Here is a 20,558-nt window from a genome sequence, read left to right as displayed (position 1 = left end):
AGAAGAATGCTTTGCTCAATAAAAACAGCAGCAATGGATAAAAAATATGAAGAAGTCCAAGAATGAGGAAGTCACACTTCTTCACCTGGAGTACTTGTTCAGGTCTGGGGCCCTCAGGAATAAGACAGTCATGGACCTGCTCAAGTGGGTCCAGAGGAGGCCACAAAGATGATCAGGGGGCCAGAGCAGGTCCCTTATGAGGACAGGCTGAGAGAGTTGGGGGTGTTCATCATGCAGAAGAGAAGGCTCCAGGGAGACCTTACAGCAGCCTTCCAGTAGTTAAAGGGGCTACAGGAAAGATGGGGAGGACTCTTTATTTGAGAGTATAGTGATAGGATGAGGAATAACGGTTTTAAACTGAAAGAGGGTAGATTTAGATTAGATATAAGGAAAAAAATTCTTCACTGTGAGGGTGGTGAGTCTCTGGCACAGGCTGCGCAGAGAAGTTGTGGCTGCTCCCTCCCTGGAAGTGTTCAAGGCCAGGTTGGACGGGGCTTTGGTGTGGAAGGTGTCCCTGCCTGTGGCAGGGGGGTTGGAACTAGGTGATCTTTAAGGTCCCTTCCAATCCAAATCATTCTATGATTCTTCACTTCAGAGTTTTGCAACGGGAATTTTGAGGTAGAATTCAGCTGGAGATTGACACCACATACATAATTATGTACGTATAATGCATGTAGGTGTCTAAATTCCCAAACAGTAAAAGGAGCCTGGGGGCTATTCAGGTGACTGGACAGTAGATGTTTATGGAGTTGACGGGTTGAGTCTGCTTCAGTGGCTACAGTGGGTACAGTGCAGCTATAGAAGACATATAGATTCACAAATATAGAGCTGAATTTAGGTATCTGAATCCAGACCTGAATCCTACCTTTCTTTCTTCATTATGAAATCATACATACCCTCTCCTGTCAAACAAGACACAAAGTATCTCATTCTAAACACATTTCCAACAGCCCATCCACCAAACATGTTGTAACCATCAGCCCAGGCTTGCAACGCAAAAAATTCAAAAAGGAACCTGAGGTCACAGGAAAAGCCTCTGACACAAATATATTTTCGAAGAATATCCATGGATGTAAGGAACTACATTTTCCATTAGGCAACTATGTCTTCCCAGAAAGGGTCCTGACATTGCTATATGAGCAGAGGTGTTCAGGGTTTCTGCAAAAAGGCATGGATATCTACAACAAATACACTATAGATTTTTTTTTTTGAATGCATGCAATTGTTACCATACAGTCAGCAAAACAGACAGAAAGAGATCTGCAGCCCAGCACTCCTGAGTTGACTCAAGCCTACCTTATGAGGTTCACATCCCTTTGCAGAGCCTGCTTGGGAGTTCCAGCACACCTAACTACTATATACTAATAAACACTAATTAAAATGTTTCCTGCATCTGAGAATGATAGCAGTTCTTGCATAAGAACACAGTCGTTTCTCCCATACTTATATTACTGAAGCATTTGGAAGTTTAATAAAAATTTAGATTTGAAATTGGTTGTGACAGGTTAAGATTAACATCCTCCTACTGCAATTGCTTAGAAGTAGGGAACTGGCAAGACACAGGCTATTTTTCAACGAGACGGGCATGTTTCTACTGACAGTGACAGAAACATTTCCACAAAATAGCCTCCTGCTGTCTCCAACACTAATGAAACACACTGCATACCGCGGCGTAACGGCACTACATTTCCCTTAGAATATAAAATGTAAACTCCATGTTAACCATCCTCCAGAACTGCCACGGTATCTATAACTTTTGTAAAACATTAAGTCTTTGTTAGATTAACTGCCTAACTGCTCATACCCCCTCCCCCTCCCCCCCAAAAAAACCAACCCCCCAAAATTATGTGATAAAGAATTTGATACGGAAATCCAACTAGACATACCTCTTACCCATCTTTTCTGTGTGCAGGGTAAAAAGGTCTGCAGGAGCTGCAGTTAGTAGATAAGAGAAAATAACTAATTAAATTTACGAACAAGGAATATCCCATTCCTGCTGCCCAAAACAGGTGTGTATACATTTTCATGACCGCAAGTATACGCATTATACATACAAAATGCATAATGGTGAGATGCAAACCTTTCATTACCATGATTTTGAGCAGCTGTTTCAATCAAGCATAGTCCTGCAAGACAGAGTCTTAAGTAGCTTAGACAGCTTAGTTATATTAGACCATAGTTACACCAAAACATCACAAGGGCCTAGAGTCATTTGAAGTCCTTAACTCGAAATTCTACTATCTTCAAAGATGTTAAATTGAACAGTAAGTCCTTTCTTTTTCATTTTTATTATATATTTATTGGGCTGTTCATTATTTATATTGTAGCAGCATACAACAATATGATACTGGTGGGTCATAGGATTGCAGTGCTGGCCATCACGGTCACATAAAAAAGAAGGCCATTGTCTCATAAAGTTTACAGTCCAGGACGACAGATAGCATATGACAGACACACACAAACGTAACATGTAACGTGAATTGTAATACTCTCAGAAATTCAACTGCTACGGACATTTTTGCAGATACTAGAATAGACGGGAAGTTTAGTAAGAATTTGGAAGAAGCCAATATTTGCTTTTTGGAATTAAACAAAGTGTCTTTTTTTCATAACAACATATAGAAGAAAATAAACTTTACAATACTGACTTTATTCTAATGGAGATTGACATAATTTTTTAATGGAAGTCATCAACCCATGATAACAGAATATAGTAGAGAATTATGAGAGACTTCAAATATGTAAACATGTAGTACTGATGCAACAAGTCCACTGATTTTTTTGGAAAAAAAAAAAAGAACATTCATTGTTCCCCTCAGATTTGAATCGCTCAGATTAAGCTCCCTCTGTAATGACCTTTTCAAGAACTGTCCTAATACGAAACTATGGAGAACAAATGGAGTGAGGAAAAATGCTCTCCTTAAACAAGGAAACATTCTTCTTAATCTATAAACAATATCAGAGGATTGAATGTGCTAAGGAAAAAAATGACATAGCTAACGTTGAATCATATAATCTCTTCAGAGAACACTATGATGCATTTGGCATTGTATTATAATAATATAGCAGATTTAAACCTGCAGAAGGTTTAAAATAACTTTTTGTAAATAATGTTCACCACTAATATGAATTAATTACCATTAAAAATTAATAAACACGAAGCAGTCAAGCTTTTATGAGACCCTGCAGCTACAGCTGAGGCAAAAGATTTATAAAAATTAAGTTGAATTTTTGAACTACAAATAATTACTACTAAGTATTATTTTAGATTAAATGCACATGTGAAATATATGAATAATTTAATAATGAAAACTGGTCAGTACCTTGAAATGAAATATTTTTCCATTGGAAAAATCATATTCCTTGAAACAAACAATTTTGTATGCAGGTAATGAGCAGCCTTTCACAGGTCAAGATCATAGAGAGAAATAATGACATCAAAAGATGTATTCAACAGCCTTATATTATGGCACTCACTCAGTATATGGGACACTCAGTTTCAAGTTTATGTTCTTCCAGCAAGCAGAGACTTGAACATTGGTCTTTCCTCTCCAACGCGGTTGTCCTACCTACTGGACTACCAGCTAGAAAAGATTCCTCTTCATCTCAGTAGATTTTTACATTTTTTAAAAAAAGCTTTTAGTTTTGTTCTGATGAAAAAGTAAAGCAAATGCCAAAACCTCTAAATTTTTCAGGAAATGGAATTCTTGTTTTCCAGCCAGACACAGTAATTATAGAGACCTCTGAGCAGGACATGAACCCTGTAATGCTTGAGCAAGAGCCTGAATTTTAGGCTTTCAGTGTTTGACTGAGTTCAAAATCAGGCATCATTTGAATCAACTCTAACAGTAATAGAAATGCCACCATCTCCTATTGTAACTGTTCCCATACACAGAGATTTGAAGGAGTTTCAAATGCATGGATAAATATTGGAAAAGGACCAAAACGAACACAAAGGAAATTCAAGTCCTAAAAGCTATACTGAAGCAATCTGAAAGGCTTGCTTTAAACCTGTTAAAGGAAGGAAATTCACAGTTAAGACTGAAAATCCTGGCTGAAACTCCAGCCTTCAAATACATATACTGCTTTGCAGAAACAAAAAAGGGTAGGCAAACCATACAAATCAAGACCACAGTGTCAGACTGGATTTCCAGTTTTAACTATGATTTGTGACATATTAGAGAACACTTTATTTCATTCTGTTTCCATAAAGTTGTAGCTTTCAGATGGACAGGCCAAGAACAGTCAAACTAGCCAAGGGTTTATTATAGAAGCAAAATCACTACCTTACTTGAGGTAGTGAATAGATTCCTTGCTACAGGTCCATAAAAAAAAAGAAAAAAAAGAAAAAAAGAAAAAAAGGAAAAGCAAAACCAGGAAGCAATACTTCCAGAAGTCACAACACTAGATTTAACAGCATTACCTTTTCCAGTACAAATTTTTTTGCAGTACTAGTACTTCCCACAGCAATATCAATCATGATATTCTGCACAAGTATTTCAAAGCAATTGTTGGTAGCTTATATCAAACTTTGATTAGGCAGTTATCCATAATTCTTCCAAAAATGGGACTTGATTCAATAAATAATTGTACATATATGCATATATACACATACACGCACATACATATCCATTTATATGTAAATATATTTAAGAGCTTTCCTGAACAACGGCCAAAATTAGTTCAGGATCAGAGATATGGCTCAGATGACCTCTTGAGGCTCCTTCCAGCATAGTTCTACAAGGTTCAGGATTGAAATTCCAGAGCAATCAGGGTAAAAATGTGTCATTAACCAAAAGGAAATGCTCAATTTATAACTGGCATGCCACAAACTCAGCGAGTAGAGAGGCTGAGGATCAGCTTGGGTAGTGAAAACATGGAACAGGCAGACTAAGTCCTCATGCAGGTGTCAAAACCATTACACAATTTTAGGCAAGTCATCGAGCCCACTTTTCACATGTGAATAGGAATGACAGTGAAATTCAGGACTAGTGCGAGGATTAACTAGGTATTATTGCAAAGTGCTTTGAAGACAACAGGTGCTAACTAAAATCGCTAAGTATTACTGGGATGACTAATAAAAATTGTTAGTTACAAGAAGCAAGAATGAAAGGTGAAAGGGGGTACCACAGAAATCCAAGACATCTGGGGAGAAGAATCAGTGTAATAAAATGAAAACAAACCAAAACCGTGTTATTTGGCAATCCCACATGCAAACCACTTGAACTCTACACTTCTAGAGCTTATGTCATCATTGAGCCACCACCTTCCCACTTTGAGAAAGCTGCAGTTTAGAGAACTATTATTTTAAAGCATACTATAAAGCTGTAAGAGAGCAGCTATTCGAGAAAAAAACTATCAGATTAAGTCAAGTCACTAATCCGGACACTGTTAGAGCCATATTTCCCCAGAAATGAATACACCTCCTCCAGCATTTATAAGAGGGGATGTAGAAAATCACAAATACTCCTCAAGATTTCAAGAACCTCTGGTATATTTGGAGAATGCAAGCATATTGTGTATTAAACAAAGAAATGATACACACTTTTAAAATATCATATACAGCCCTCCATAAATCCCACAAACCCTCTCATTAAGTGTTATGGTATGATTAATGTTTGTACTGGGCCATTTTAATTAGTTAAACAATTCAGAGTTCTACCTTAAAAAGCAGCTTTGTGAAACTGCAGTAGTTGCAGAATATTTTACTCCTGGGCTTGATAAAACACTAAACCAGAAACTGCTTTAAAATAACTGCCTGCCACAGCACTTTTAGCCAACTTTTGCACCTGGTGCGGAGCGAAAAAGCCAAGTGAACTTTCACTCACTTGTTGCATGTCAGCTTCAATGTGATGTCTTTCTTCTGTTGTGTTTGGGTTTCTAACTGGAAGAGACAAGTAAGCTAAACTAGCAGCCAATCCATCCCTAAATTCTAAGAATGCAATAAAATTTGATACCAATAAATCTTTTCTTTTAACAGCCAGAAGAGATTAACAAAGTTATTTGAAATTTTATCCTTTTCTGTTCTTGCAATAGGACGATTACCTGACAATCCCATTGAATCAAATAGCAAAATTAAAAGAGACACAATTAAGCTTGTATATACATAGGAACAGGATATGCATTTATGCATATCCCTAGTAGGTCCTCTATTATTTATTAGCCTTGATGTATATTTCTTCCTCTTACAATAAAAGTTATTACACCTTTGGATTGTCAAATAAAAATCCAATTGGCTGAGACATAGACCATCAATATAAAATAGCTTTGCACAGCTTCCCTCTCAACTACAAATAGTTGACTTTTTTCAGCTCCGCCACTCATTTGTCTCACAACATGGGAAAAATCCACTTTGTCTTCTTTGTACTTTAATTTCTCATCAGTAAAGTGATGCAAATTTTTTCCCTAATTTTGAATGACAATGGCACAAAGTAAGATGAAAATGGTAAACAATTTAAAAACATATTCATGAATTAGAGACTGTAAAAAATGTAGTTACCGAGTATTGTGAGAATGGTTGCTAGGAGCAGTATCACGTGAGTATACTGAAGTTGATATACTAGCATCAGGCTGTGTATCACTATACAAGTGCTCATTAATCTGTATCTATATTCACATATGCTTGCATGTATGTGACGGTGCAAAGATGCATGCATTCAGACTTCCATGTGTATGGCGATGTCCACAGAAGAACCACTTGTCACAAGACTTTCCATTTTACCATGAATTCTTCACTGAAATACAGAATCTGTCTCCCCCTTTCTCAGTCCTGTGCTCTCCTTCATGGTGACACCAATGGCCGTGTTCCACCTGTTTCATCATTATCCACCTACTTTCTCTGGCCTCATCTGCGATTCAATTTGGGAACAACACATCTGCTGACTCTCACTCCATTTGCTACTTCTTGATGGCTTCCCTGTCATCAGCACTTAATGTTCTGTAAAGCTACTTCCCGAACTCATTCGCCAGACCAGACCTTCTGCAAGCTCCAACGCACCAGCCACAGTTTCTCCATCAAACCCTTCTGCCTCTTATTTCAATTATTCTCATTCTCTTGCTATTGAACATTTTGACAGAGGATCATGGGATCCTCTTCCAAACTTCTTCCGCTACAAGTTCACTTTCACCTTTCTTTATTCCACTTCTTTAAACAACTCTTTGCTGAATCTCAGGCTTCTTATTCCTTATTCACAACCTGGATTCCTTCTACTACAAGAGAGAATATATGCATTCCCACAAAGTTGCACTTAGTTTTTGTTCCTGAACACCTTCTCTTGTCATAAATCTCTGGCCTTTTTCCCAACTCTGACCCACCTCAGTAGATGCATCATATCGTCCCTTCTTAGTTTTCAGTTTTTCTTTGCTCTCTGGTACTTCTGCTCACGGTGTACAGATGTCCTCAGTTTATACTCTCTTTTAAAGAAACCATATCTCAATCCAGCCTGTCTCTCCAAATCTTTTCCCATTTCTTTCTCTCTCTTCATCTGTAAAAAACATAGAACATGCAGTTTCCAGCTAATGCACAGACTTCCCTTCTTCTAACTCTGTCTTGGATCAGCTCCAACCTGACTTTTCATAAATCCCCTCCCTTAAAACTGTTCATATATGGGACACTATGTGCCTTTTCCTGGCCAGAAATCTGGGCCTCCAGTATGTCTTTATTTTCTCTGAATTTTCTGCAGCTTTTGATACTGTTATCATCTCCTTTTGCCATCAGAAGTTCCAATTATCCTCCTTTTTTTTTTTTTTTTTTTTTTGATTGCTTCGAGGTTTTTGTCATGGGTGAGTTATCTCTCAGGTGGGAGTTTTCTGACTAAACATAGATGTCTACATCTGAGCTGGTCATCCAAAGCATCATTTATAGTCCCAAGACAGAAATCACCATTATGGGTCCAAATTCACCTCACCCTGAAAATAAATGTCTGAAAGTCATCAAATAAATGACATCCTGTAAGTAACGTTTCTCTATGTTGTCTCCAATAAGCACACTGTGACTGGTTCGCAGGAATATAAACTACTGATAGGCAATAACATAATATAGCAACTAATATGCCATGTGCACACAGAGAAGTACAATGCCTTTACCCAAGATATAAGAAAAGAGGCAACTTAGACAAGTTGGTAGATTATATAGTGTAATTTAGAGTGTATGAAAACAAAGCTATCTGAGTCGGGGAATATTTATGTAAATCACAGATACAACTACTGCATGGAGTCCATTGTACTTAACAGCTGTGTTGAAAATAATTCAGCTGAATCAGATTGACTGTAATGCATATACTTTTTTGAGAGCATCATCTCTTTATCAATTGGTACAGAGCTGCTGACATGTTTTCTCAAATTTATTTCACTTATGCCCTCCTCTGACCAGGCCACTAACTCCATCCCATCATGCAAAGAAGTCTTGGACCAGCCACGGTGCTCTTTTAATCACTAATTATCTTATCAGCACAAGAATCTACAGATTGTGCAGGCGATGGGTCTGGAAGGAAAGAGACATCTCTGGAGGGAAAGCTTCAGCCTAAAGTAGTAGAATTAAACTTTGACATCTGGCTAATACAGTTTACCAAAGTTTATGGGAAGAGAATGTTTTCATTGTCACATTCTAACTTGTTTGAAAATTGGGTAAGAGCCACTCCTCAAGAGGAGACCATCACCTAGGTGAGTATTCAGTGAATCATCACTGCCGCCTCTTTTTCTGAGACGGCAAGGTAGTAAGTGTATAGGAAACTTAAAACACATATGACTTAGTGCAGAAAGGCAGCTTTTTGGTGCACCTACATGAAAAGTAATGAAAAGAAAAAGGGAAGAATGATAGACTCAAGGATAAGTTTAATATGCACTTTCTCTGCCTGAATATTTTTTACTTTTCTATGGAACCTGTCACTAAAACAGAAAAATTCATTGATACTTTTAGGTACAGCCACACAAAATTCTTAATATATTATCTTCAATAATGAAAGATATTCAGTTAACATACAGCAAAATCACAGGTATGAGAGAGAGTTAATTTTACTGTCAGTCATCATCTTTGTCAGGAATGATTTACAGTTCATACTTGGATTGGTGCATTTATTTGCAAGTCTGAGATAAAAGACTGTTTGTGTTAGTTTTTGTGTCTAAGTTATTTTCTGTCCACTCAAGGACTCTGCTGCCATCAACACTCCTATCAGGTAGAACTCATGGCTTGAAGATAAAAGAACAGAAATAAAAAGAGTTGACATCTCCCCAGTTAAATAAATACTGATCTAAGGGTTTCTGCTGTTACCAGTTTTTGTTGGCCAGTGACACTTACAGACACAAAAGAGTTGTATTTTCCAAAACTAAAGCACTTACATTTTAAGAAAACAAATTTTGCAGTGTTTCAAGAAGTAAAATAGCTTTTTCCAAATTTTCCAGCAGCAGTGTACTATTTGTGTTTCCAAAGTAAAATTCTTTTGAATGATGGTAACACCTTTGCCTTCAGTTATTGTTTTCTTTTGCAAAAGAACAGAAATGGAAGACATTGACAAAGGTGAAGAACTTCAGTATCGACAGTTATCTATTAATAACAAAGTGCAGTATTAGAAACTCAAGACTTCTGAACACTAGGTGTCAGTGTAAGAAATGGAAAAATATCAAAAACCTGTTGTTTCCAATCAGGTGGATTAGCTAAGAAACCAGAACCAGCTGTGACCACATTTCCTTGTAACTGCATAACACTGTTAACAAGCCAATCTTCCCCAAAAAAGTTATTCTGAAACTATCAGGTTTACTTGAAATCAGATAAGGTGATTTTAAAACTACAATGAATTTGCTCTTTTAAACACTCCGAGATGACCTTTAAGGTTTATGAGTTACACTTAAAGACCATCCAGAATTTTACACTACTCTTTTTTTCACCACAGATAGCCATAAATCAGTTTGTGTCTTTCACAACTTAAAGTTTATAGTTTTGTTTGACAGAATCAATGAAAAATGAAATATTAAAAAAATACATCTCGTGCTGAAAGTCATAGAGGTGACATGTCTCTCACTTCACTTAAGTTCAGATTTTAAATGGATGGCCAGAATGTTAAAAAACTACTTTAGGACATGAAGAGTCACATCCTAGAAGTGCTCAATTATCTTCCCTGACACAAAAGATGATCTGGCATCATTATCTCAGGTATAGAAAAATATGTTTGTTTGCATTTGTGTTTCTTCAGGTGAATCCGCTCAGGATCTCAGAGGAAAAGCAGAAGGAATGTTACCCTCCATCAGGCACTAACAGTTAACATATTTGGACAACTATTTGAAACAAAGCAACCAAGATGATAAAAATAACAACTAAAACCCCATTGTTTATTGGATTCTGGAGCTGATTTCAAAGATACACAGATGCTCTTGAAAGTTAACTTGAGGCCCATCTTCCTAATCAAATATCTGTGCATTGCACACTATTGATAAATTTCAGATTCTTTTCTTTTAGTTTACTAATGGCTGCCAGAATCAGACTACTAGACAAGATGGGCCTTTGCATGCAGATACGGACTTTACACATGTGTTCATATACTTATAATAATTAACTTACATCATAAAAACAAGTTAAGGAATGAAACTCTGAATATCAGTGTTCCATTTGACTTCTGAAGCTTGGGATGCAATTATAATTTTTCACACACTGAAAGACTGCTCCTTTTCAGCCCAGCTAAATGATTTGAGACTTTTTTAGACTACGTCAAAAATACACTTGGCAAAAGCCTGCTCAGTCATAAACACTTTCAATAAAGGAGACTAGAGAGTAAAACTGTTGACAAAATAGTGATTTACCAGAGTGCATCATACTGTGCAATAAAAACCTAATCACTCTTCAACTTCTTAACTTTTTCACTTGTTCTTTTCTAAAGAGCTAATCACCTTGAATTTCATAGAGGTCCAGCAAAATAATAAGTGACATCAGTATAAGCAGCCAACACACCCTGGACACAGTGCATCTGCACACTGAATGTCTCAACTCAGCACAGCTCATCCCAGATTTCAATAACTATTAATGTATGCTATAGTCCTAACAGTATATATAAAAATTAAATAGAGGATGTATTTGTATTTTGAAAACCCAGGCTGGGATCAGCTTATCAGAAAAGCCCCAGAAGCCAAGGTAATTGAGTAAATATATATTTAAGAATGCCATAGATTCCAAAGACCTCATATGTGAGATTTCATATGTACTTAAGTCCTCTTGTTCAACAGCCGAAACAGGAATCTGATGTGTTAAGGGTAGAAAAACCAGACTTGTACATATAGACACATATATACGCATACATGTACAACACACATAAATCTATGTCATTGGTATTAAAGGCCCAAAGACTGGTACAGAAAATCAGGAAATATTGGCATTATAGCTGCCTGCACTACCTTAATTCTTTATATTTTATATGCACTACAAGACAATCTTTAACCATTGATCAAATTGCTTTTTCCATTCAATCTAGTCAACGGCTTGCATTTTTTTCTTCACTATTGAACATGTTGCTACAATTACGTGGGCATAATTATTCATTTCTTTCTGTTTGATTTTTTTTTTTACAGTTCTTAATAACAGAATCTTAGTCTTTCCACTGTTTTGATCAGTGAAGTCCATCACCACTGGATGCTGAGCAGCATCTCTGCATGACCAGGCAAAAAGCAGCAGCTGTCTCTCATAGCACGTGTTGATTCTTCAGAAAGATCCATGGGAAAGAAAACATCCGATCAAGTCATCAAGTCTCTCATCTTAAGAGAAAGCACAGAGAGAGGCCAGAATCCTTATTTATGACTCCTGAACTGTCTCCTGAAGTAGATTCTGTGCTTTAGAATAAATACATCTGAATACAGTGAACAAGTACCAGCTGATATTAGAAAGCTCAGGACATCACTTTTAATATAAATTAACAAGGTAAAACTTCATCAAAAGTCAGACAAAAGACTTCATTGTTTCCAATTTAAATTTTTCACAAAACATCTCCTTAAAAGACATTTTATAATACTCTAATATATTAAAGACGAAATGCTGTCCATTTCGTCAAGTAATCTAAAGTCAAGTGCTTGCCAATCAAGAAATACTAGAAAAGGAAAAAAAAAAAAAAAATTTTTTTTTTAACAAGAAGTTGAGAAAACATTGTCTTGTGTCTGATGTGGTCCTTTCTAAACCAGCGTCATCTTCACCCGCAAATGACAGGCACACTGTCACTGAACTCCTTTGGCACAGGAGTAATAGCATCCGATCTCTACAGAATGGCGATGAATGGGTTGAGTCTATTCAAATTTTTTCACTGCATAGAAAAAAAAAATATATACTCGTAATGACAAAACCTATACTATTCTGTAAATTGAACAAATTTTTTTTTTTTGAAAAGCAGCCCTTCCTTTTAGAGTTTCACAGAAATCTTTCAAAAAATTAAACAATACAAATCATCCAAAATCAATTTTGAGAAGAGCAACAGCAAAAATTAATGTCAAAGATGCTATTTCCATTTAAAAAAAAAAGTAAAAAGAAATGAAGAAAAAAACTTACTCCTACCAATGCAATAACATAATCTAAATATTGACCACATTTAAGTGATGTAAGTACACAGGGAACAATTAACAACTGCTTGCTAGAGATAAAGTCCCTCTTCTTCTTTTCCATCACACATAGGAAATGCTAACAAATGCACACTGCTGGTACCCATGGAATTTTTTACATTACAGACTTATTTTCCAGTTTGATTTCTTCCAGGGCAGGTGTGCCATGTGTTTGCTACAAATGTATGTGTGTTGTTTAATTTACTCTACAGCAGGAACAGAATGAATAGTCAAAGGATTTTTCCCAGATGGTTTTTGTGAACTCCTTTATCCCATTCATGTAAACACACAGCGTGTTCCGGTTTGCTGAGTTGTATATACACCCTATGACTTAGTACAAAGTCTGAATGTTTAGTTAGCCAGAAGATTGTTTCCATCCTGTGATTCATTAGGTCCCTACGGTACCCTCAACTTCCTTTATTTTGTACAATCACAAATTATATTAGTTTGTCTTATTTTGATAACCCCTCTAATTAATGTCCCGCACAGGAAACTTTATTACTGTTTTAAAACAGACTCATAAAACAAGGACTTTTCCCGTTACTAGGGTGGCATTAGTGACAGTTGCATATAACTTTGGGATCAAGACTGAACAGTGCTTCACACTGTTTGTTTTTATCAGTGGGCAATTTCTGTTAATGAACAAGCTAGTTTCAATTCTTTCTTTTTTAAAAGGCATGTCAGAAATTCTACAACTACATATACAAAGGTTACAAGTCTAACCGTTCAAAAATGCAGTAAACAAACCTCGAACTGTATGATTTCAGAACAGCATAGAGGTCACATACATTAAAATGACTAATCCAGTTTGTGAACGAATAACGGGTGTGATTTTGTTTTTTTAAAAAAAGAGCTGTAGGAGCAGGCTGTAAAGAACCAAGAACGCTCTATCCCTGTTTCTGTTTAAATCCTCATTTTTTTCCTACTCCCCTCTCCTATTATCATTGTCATTTTCTATGGATGGGCAAGTAAAGATGAGTTTTCCTTCCTCCTTCTCCTTTCATTTTAAACTGTAATAAAATGGTTAACAGCTGCAGCAATAAAGCTGGGACGTGAAGAAAGCACACCACATTCATCCAGAAAATATACAGCCCTTCGAAAATATAAAATTCACACTGACCATGATTAAGTACTTAGCATTTCGTATCAGTAAACCTATCCTTATGTTTGTCTCTGTATTTTCACCATTCCTTTTCTTAGTTGTGGCAAATGACTACCCAATCTTTATTTAAGTCCCTACTATAAAAAGCAATCTATTCCACAGGATGGATTTACTACCGATTTACTCAGGACTTGACATACTGCTGAATCTCTGCATCTCACTCTAAGTGTTCTAACTATGAATTATTGCCACAATTTAAAATAATCTACATATTCCATCACCTGCTGACCTGTGTTCTGTGCTTCCGTTGAGACCAAAGGACTGATTCTGAATCAATTATATTATCTGAGTAAGAGATAATTAATTTCCAATAGTAATAAACCAGAAAAATTTAAATTATCGATGTGTATATGCAAAGAGTTCACATATGCATATATGTAACACAAGACCCAAATCATGCTCCTACAATGGAAGCAAGACTGGAATATTAATAAGTATCAGGTAGCAGTACAAGTTGTATGAAATTAAATTCTTCCATAGGAAGATGAAAGCAAATGATCAAAATATCCCAACAGATATCACGTACAATATAATTTTGGGCAACTGAGTTCCTTTAAATTGACACTACCGCATTCTAAAAAAGCCAACCGAGTGGGTTTGACTTAAATCATTTGACATCAATTGAAGAGATCAGAGTCCATCTTCTAGCAGACACACATTAGCTGACAGGGAGTAAACCACAACTCTATTAACATGAATTCTATCATTCATGACAGTCTCCGCAATGACTTATCACACTTTACAAAGAATTCTAACAGATCAAATATTTAAAGGATGCAGTCCAAGGCATGTGCTGTGGCCTTCCTTCTGAGCAGCCAGTCTTTCATGGACAGATAAGGGTACTTGCCAGTATGGAGGGACTTTTGGGCTCTGCTGTTTATAAGCACATCTATATTTTTGGTGTGCAAACGTGTAATTTTTCATATTCCTTTGCTGAACTCTGTGCTACTGCTAAAATGTATTTTACTTTGTAAAAACAAACCTAATCTCTTCCCAGAACCCGTTTGATATTTCAGAAACAAAACTTAAAAGACTGAAGTTCTGATCTAGTGCTAAATTGAATAATCAAATTCTGTGAAAGCAGGTGTCTGTACTACTACTACCACAGAATCACAGAATCATCTAGGTTGGAAAGGACCTTGAGGATCATCTAGTCCAACCGTTAACCTAGCACTGACAGTTCCCAACTACACCATATCCCTCAGCACTATGTCGATATTCCATATACCAATATACCATATTCAGCATGCCTAGAGAATAAACTGCTGGCAGTTCATGCTGACAATAAATGGCCAGTTGATACATTCCCAGCACAAGGAAGGTAACTCCTTAACAGTCTTTTTGTTTTAAGTAGTACAACATGATCTTATTGTCTATTAGCCTTTGAACACAACATCTGAAGCATGAACATGAAGCTATGGTCCTATCAAGACAAGATACTAAGAGATCTTTAGCTTTTAATATCAGTCTAATAATACTACATTTTAGTATGATCCAGCTCAGCATGACAAATTCTAGATGGAGATGGCCAAGGTGAGGAGAGACTTTTCCTCTTTCTTATATAGGACACGAAACAATTTCCAGATGCTTTTACATCCATGTATGTGCAAGACTTCGGTTATTTTGATGTCAAACCTCTCAATGGTAGTTTAATTGCCAAGAAAAATTCCTATTCAATTTCTCTTAGTTCCAGTCTCTTTTTCTTGACAAAGTGCTGAATAATATTGATTTGTCCTAAAGCAAAATCTTTGAGGTCCCTTTCTAAGGGTCTGAATAGTTATTAATAGATTATTATAAAAGATGATGCTTCAAAATCTTCTTACTGCACATGCAAATTGAATTGGATATGGTAAAAGAATGAACTAAAGGAGGTCTAATGCCACTTCAGATGGTAAGTAATTGTCCCCTTCTGATTAACATCTTTTTGCATTCCCTGATGGATCTTTTTTGTAGGCACAATTTTCCTTGTAACAGACACCAACTACTTCTGCTTAACCGTAAAGAACATACCCTTGATTGGAACCTCTAGTCTTAGCACACATAAATACAGTTTTAACATTAAGGCATCTATAATTACATACAGATTGGTTACTAAACAAATACTATCAGTCAACAGTGAATTTGATTTCAAATTAAAATTTGAATTCTCATTGTGCTCTTAAATACATTATTCTTGAACAAAAAATGTACAGAACTTTCTCATTCTAGGGTGGATTTTTTTTTGTTTTATATTGCTTGATATGCAAATAACAAAACATTTATTATAATTACAATATATGGAAAAAATGCCAAACTCATTCTAGCATTCTGACACAAATTAGCTGGAATTTATCTCTCAACTTTTATGCCTATCTCCTAGATATTCAAACTCCAGCAAGTCACCAAAGGATCCATTTATTAGTCAGCTGAGGAAATAAATTCCTCAAGAGATTCATCTCATCTAACTCGGAAACTAATTTTAGGACAACATGAATCATACCCTGGAGATGCTCATTTTCTTCTACCCATTGGTATCTACTTTTAGCAGAATTTAACTTAGTGTAAAGCAGTGTACATATTATTCAAAACACACACACACACACAAATCAATCATAAAATGTGATGTGAACTTAAAGAAGTCTGCTTTTCAAGAATTTGACTTGTTAGTGCAGTCATCTGCTCTAACAGCCAGACCTCATGAAGTATATAGTGGTTTAAAGCAGTGACCGTATAAATCTGTCCAAACCAGACTTTGATTTAAGAGAGTTCAGATCAACTTTGAAAATAGGAAGCTGGAACTATAAACCTGCGAGATACCAAAAATCAACCAATCAGAGGTAATCATGTTGGCAACTTATTTTTTAATTCAGAAGCTCAAACCTGGACTTAATCAACAAGTGCAAGCTCTTCTTACAAATGTTTACTATGAAAGATGTATGCAATATGCCAGGTTTATTGCAACATAAAAGTAATTTCTAAGGTTTAGCCTTATACATGTATTATGGATGGCAAAATGGACATGAATTTTGAGAAGAAATCATTAAATTACACAGTAAGAACTGTGTAGTCCATTAACATGAGTAATATGACAAAATCCAGGTAGTAAGCAATAAATTTTCATCTGCAGTCAGCTTTAATTATAAAAATAGCTTTTTTCTAGTACTGGATATATACCCACAAGAACACCTACATATAAAGTGAAAATTTAATAAAACTACATAGTAACAGCTCAATAAGGATGTGCAGTTATTAAGGATGACAAATGTGCAAAAATCCCTATCAGAAGTCTGGAGCATGTAAAAAGCTCCTGATTTAAGAGTTCCGGCATGTGAATGTCAGAGGTCAAAGCAATGAGCTATTAAAGATACTTTCACTTCCTCAGAAATAAAGTGCTGTCTTGGGCTCAGAGGGGAAAGGTTAGAAAAGCTGTTTATCTGCCGCTCCGTTCCCATTCTTCCTTCTGTCAGGAAATCGTACATGCTCCTACACCCCACGCAGGGTTAACCCTGGGTCATGATCATTCCCCAAGTAAGTGCCCGGCTTTGATTTAAGTGCAAAGACCACATGGCTGCAGGTTGCATTTTCTCAGAACGCACATTTTGATGTAAAGCTCATCTCAGCTAAACCTCAGTGGGATGTAAAAGCACAGACTCTTCACCACATTATTGCTAAAGGAAGAGCGAAGCCACAGCTATCGGTTTGCATAAATTAAGGGGGTCATTAACAAAAAGAAAACGTTATTTTGTAGTAGCTAGAGCTAGAATAAGAATTAAAAATATATGCCTAGAGCAGCATGTTTAACCAGTGAGAAACCTGCAGAGAAGGGAGAGCTGTTGTCCCCTCCCCAGGAGCCACAGGGCATGTTTGGGACAGACTGAGAAGAGCATAATAAGCAAAGAAGCCACAGCACAAAGGCACCAGGAGACTGCAGAGACAGGGATATACCGCCAGGCTTCAGAGGTATGAGCAGAAAGAAACTACCCAGAGCTGAAAGGGACCCCAAAGTGTTTGCTGAGATCCAGGAAGCCACTGAACAGTTGCTGGATTAAGTGCAAAGCTGAAGGAAAGCACCTGCCTGCAGGCAAACAATGGGCAGGGGGAGGTTTATTTAAATTATTATTTTTATACAAATATTTTTATATAATAAAAAGTATTATATGTATAAATATATACATATATATATATAATAAATATATATTATCTATACACACATAGATATAATATGTGGTCTGCCCCATTCTGAATTTTCTGTTTACAAATGTTTTTAATTCTACTTAGTAACAGAACCTAGCTTGAAATTTAAAAACCCTTCTGATTGTGAAAGGGCTCATTATAGAGAAAATATCTAGGAACTTGCAGTTCAGCGCTGTAGCTGATGCAGGGACTCATCATATGTTAATATTAGTTATAATACATATTAATATGATTTATATACGTTAGTTCCATATAATGTCCATACCCATACATGCTGGTAATTTCATTTGAAGAATCACTATAATAAGAAAAAACCCATCTGTTATGCTTCCCAAGCTACAGGTGAGATATAAGAGTACAGCTTTCTGTACAAAATGTCAGATTGGAGATTTGTGTCATGGTGTAAAATACCATCGCTGACTTCTTAAGAGGTGGTGTTGAACTTTAAATAAAAACTATGGAGAAGTTCAAATTTAGAGCTGCTTCTGACAGATGAGAAATAGCCTCATTTACACAACATTTTCATTGGCTTTCAATAAGGAAAAATATTCAATATTTCTGCATTATTTTTTTGCGAGAAATCAAAACATCAAGTAGTAAGAATATTAGAATATAAATATTAAATAATGCATTAACACAAATAACAGAACATTAAAAAATTAGCAATGAAGTCTTCAGATGACTAGCCAGTTTTTTAACAACTTGACTTTTTTTTTTTAACAAAAAAGTACATCAGCTTTATTCCCAAGGTTAGGTGGGGTTGCAGCTATCACACAAATACAGTATATAACCATAAGCAAAGTGCACGCTCTCTATCTGCAAGCCTAACCGTAGCCTCTACAGATTACTGAGGCCAGAACATCACCCTCAGTTTCTGTGTTATATTTGTTTCTAAAGCCAGAACAATCTGTTATTAGTCATTTGATCATGAAAAACGTCATGTTGTTTCAAGGAGTTTTATAATGAAGGCTATTTTATCTGTTATGTTCTTACCAAATTTATCAGCTGAGTGTGGACGATGTCTTCCACCAGTATTGCAGTTTCATGGAGTGGCCTGCGAGCATCTCCTAAGGAAAACCTGAAATAAAGAGGTTTATTACAAGGTTATGAAAATGAGTTACAAAGAAACAAAGTAGGTTGTCTCCACAAAAATAAAAATTAAAAAATATTAATAATAACAAGCTTAATGCACCTGTTAAGTGCAGAAGTAGATGACTCAGTGTGATGCAAGGAATATACACCAAATCAATGTGGTTAAAGGAACAAGAGAGCTCCAAGAAATTGAGGAAACGAAAATCCAGTTTCTGGGAACATTTGAAAAAAAGAGTAGGCAAACCTGTAGCATGTTCCCTACTAGGAGTAATTCTGTATTTGCAGCCCCCTTCGCTTACAAAATTACCAAATAACTAATTTAAAACGTAACATGCTAACAGGTATTTTATCTCAAATCTAAGTGCTAGTGCTGAGTTATGGAAGGAACTACCATGGATTAAAGGTAAACATTTTTACACATAACAATCTATGAGAGGCCCTTAAAGTCTACACTGCAAGATTAAATTACAAGAGATCATAAAGAGACGATAGTGTTCATATAATATTGCAAACAAAAGGCAAAGCCATGCCAACACATCATAAAATGAGAAATTGTGGCGATGGGCTTTTTGCATGGCTTTACCTTCTCTAACAATTACTCTCTACACTTGCTAAGAATTGCTCTCTACACTTCTCTTAACTGCTAGTCATTCAGCTAAAACTGGGATTGCTCCTTTCATCAGGGATGGGCAGTGGCCATCACTGGTGTGTTAAAGGAGACTGTAGGTGCTATGGAAAATCTGAATGCTAGACCTTCAGTTTGTAGCACCTCTAACCCACTGCAGAGCCTGAGCATTTCCCATACAATGCCCCCAAAGATTTATGAAACTATTCATCTGAAATTGGTATGGTGGCCTTCAGCTCCAGATCCAGGCAGAGTACAGGGGTACTTAATTTGAAACATCTAAGAGATCCAAGTGGGGCTGACAGATTTACTACTTGTTGGTAGCTGCACTCTTTCAGAAAGACTGTCGAAGACCCAGTGAAGGTCCTTTAGTGTCCAGAATCATAGAATAGTTTGGGTTGGCTTTTATCATGTTACAATGAACAGGAGCAAGAACTGGCTCAATAGTTTCATAGTATACATAAAATTTTGTCCCACTACTTATGCATGAAGGACCAGAGAACCATGACTGTGATGGGATAAAGAAGTGCTAAGAGAGTTCTAGACATATGGGTTAGTCCTCTTGCCACATTAATTGCCTCATATGCCCACACCTCTCCCTCTGTGACAGCAAAACCCCTTGGTTTCCTAGACCTGTGGCAAAAAAAAAAAAAAAAAAAATAAAAATCAGCCAGAGTAATGGATAAATTTCTTCAAGAAATTTGCTCAAGTGACTTTTCATTTCATCTACATTCAGTGGAAGGATGGTGGAGAGCTATGGTCTACAGTTGCTTGGATATTTGCACATCACAGCTCTTATGAATGTTGAATCTCTCAGTCCTAGTATCTGGTATTTGTACTCCAGAATCCTAAAACAGGCACAGTATTTTTGAAATAAAATTATACCTCAATGGAAGTCTCATTAAATCAAAGGCACTCATGAAATCATTGTTAATAACC

At 36.3% G+C, this 20,558-nt stretch overlaps 1 protein-coding gene across 7 annotated transcripts in view; it reads right to left on the bottom strand.

Annotated features, from left to right (window-relative positions):
- Positions 1-20,558, bottom strand: part of SUPT3H (SPT3 homolog, SAGA and STAGA complex component) — a 279,815-nt gene that overhangs the window by 119,795 nt on the left and 139,462 nt on the right. For all 7 annotated transcript variants that reach the window (XM_074820229.1, XM_074820226.1, XM_074820225.1 and 4 more), the window contains one exon: positions 18,896-18,980. In XM_074820229.1, coding sequence (XP_074676330.1) covers positions 18,896-18,980 — 85 coding nt within the window. The remainder of the gene's footprint in view (positions 1-18,895; positions 18,981-20,558) is intronic.

Source organism: Strix aluco, chromosome 3 (assembly GCF_031877795.1).
Source record: "Strix aluco isolate bStrAlu1 chromosome 3, bStrAlu1.hap1, whole genome shotgun sequence".
Classification (NCBI taxonomy): domain Eukaryota; kingdom Metazoa; phylum Chordata; class Aves; order Strigiformes; family Strigidae; genus Strix; species Strix aluco.
This window is presented reverse-complemented; position numbering and strand designations above follow the sequence as displayed.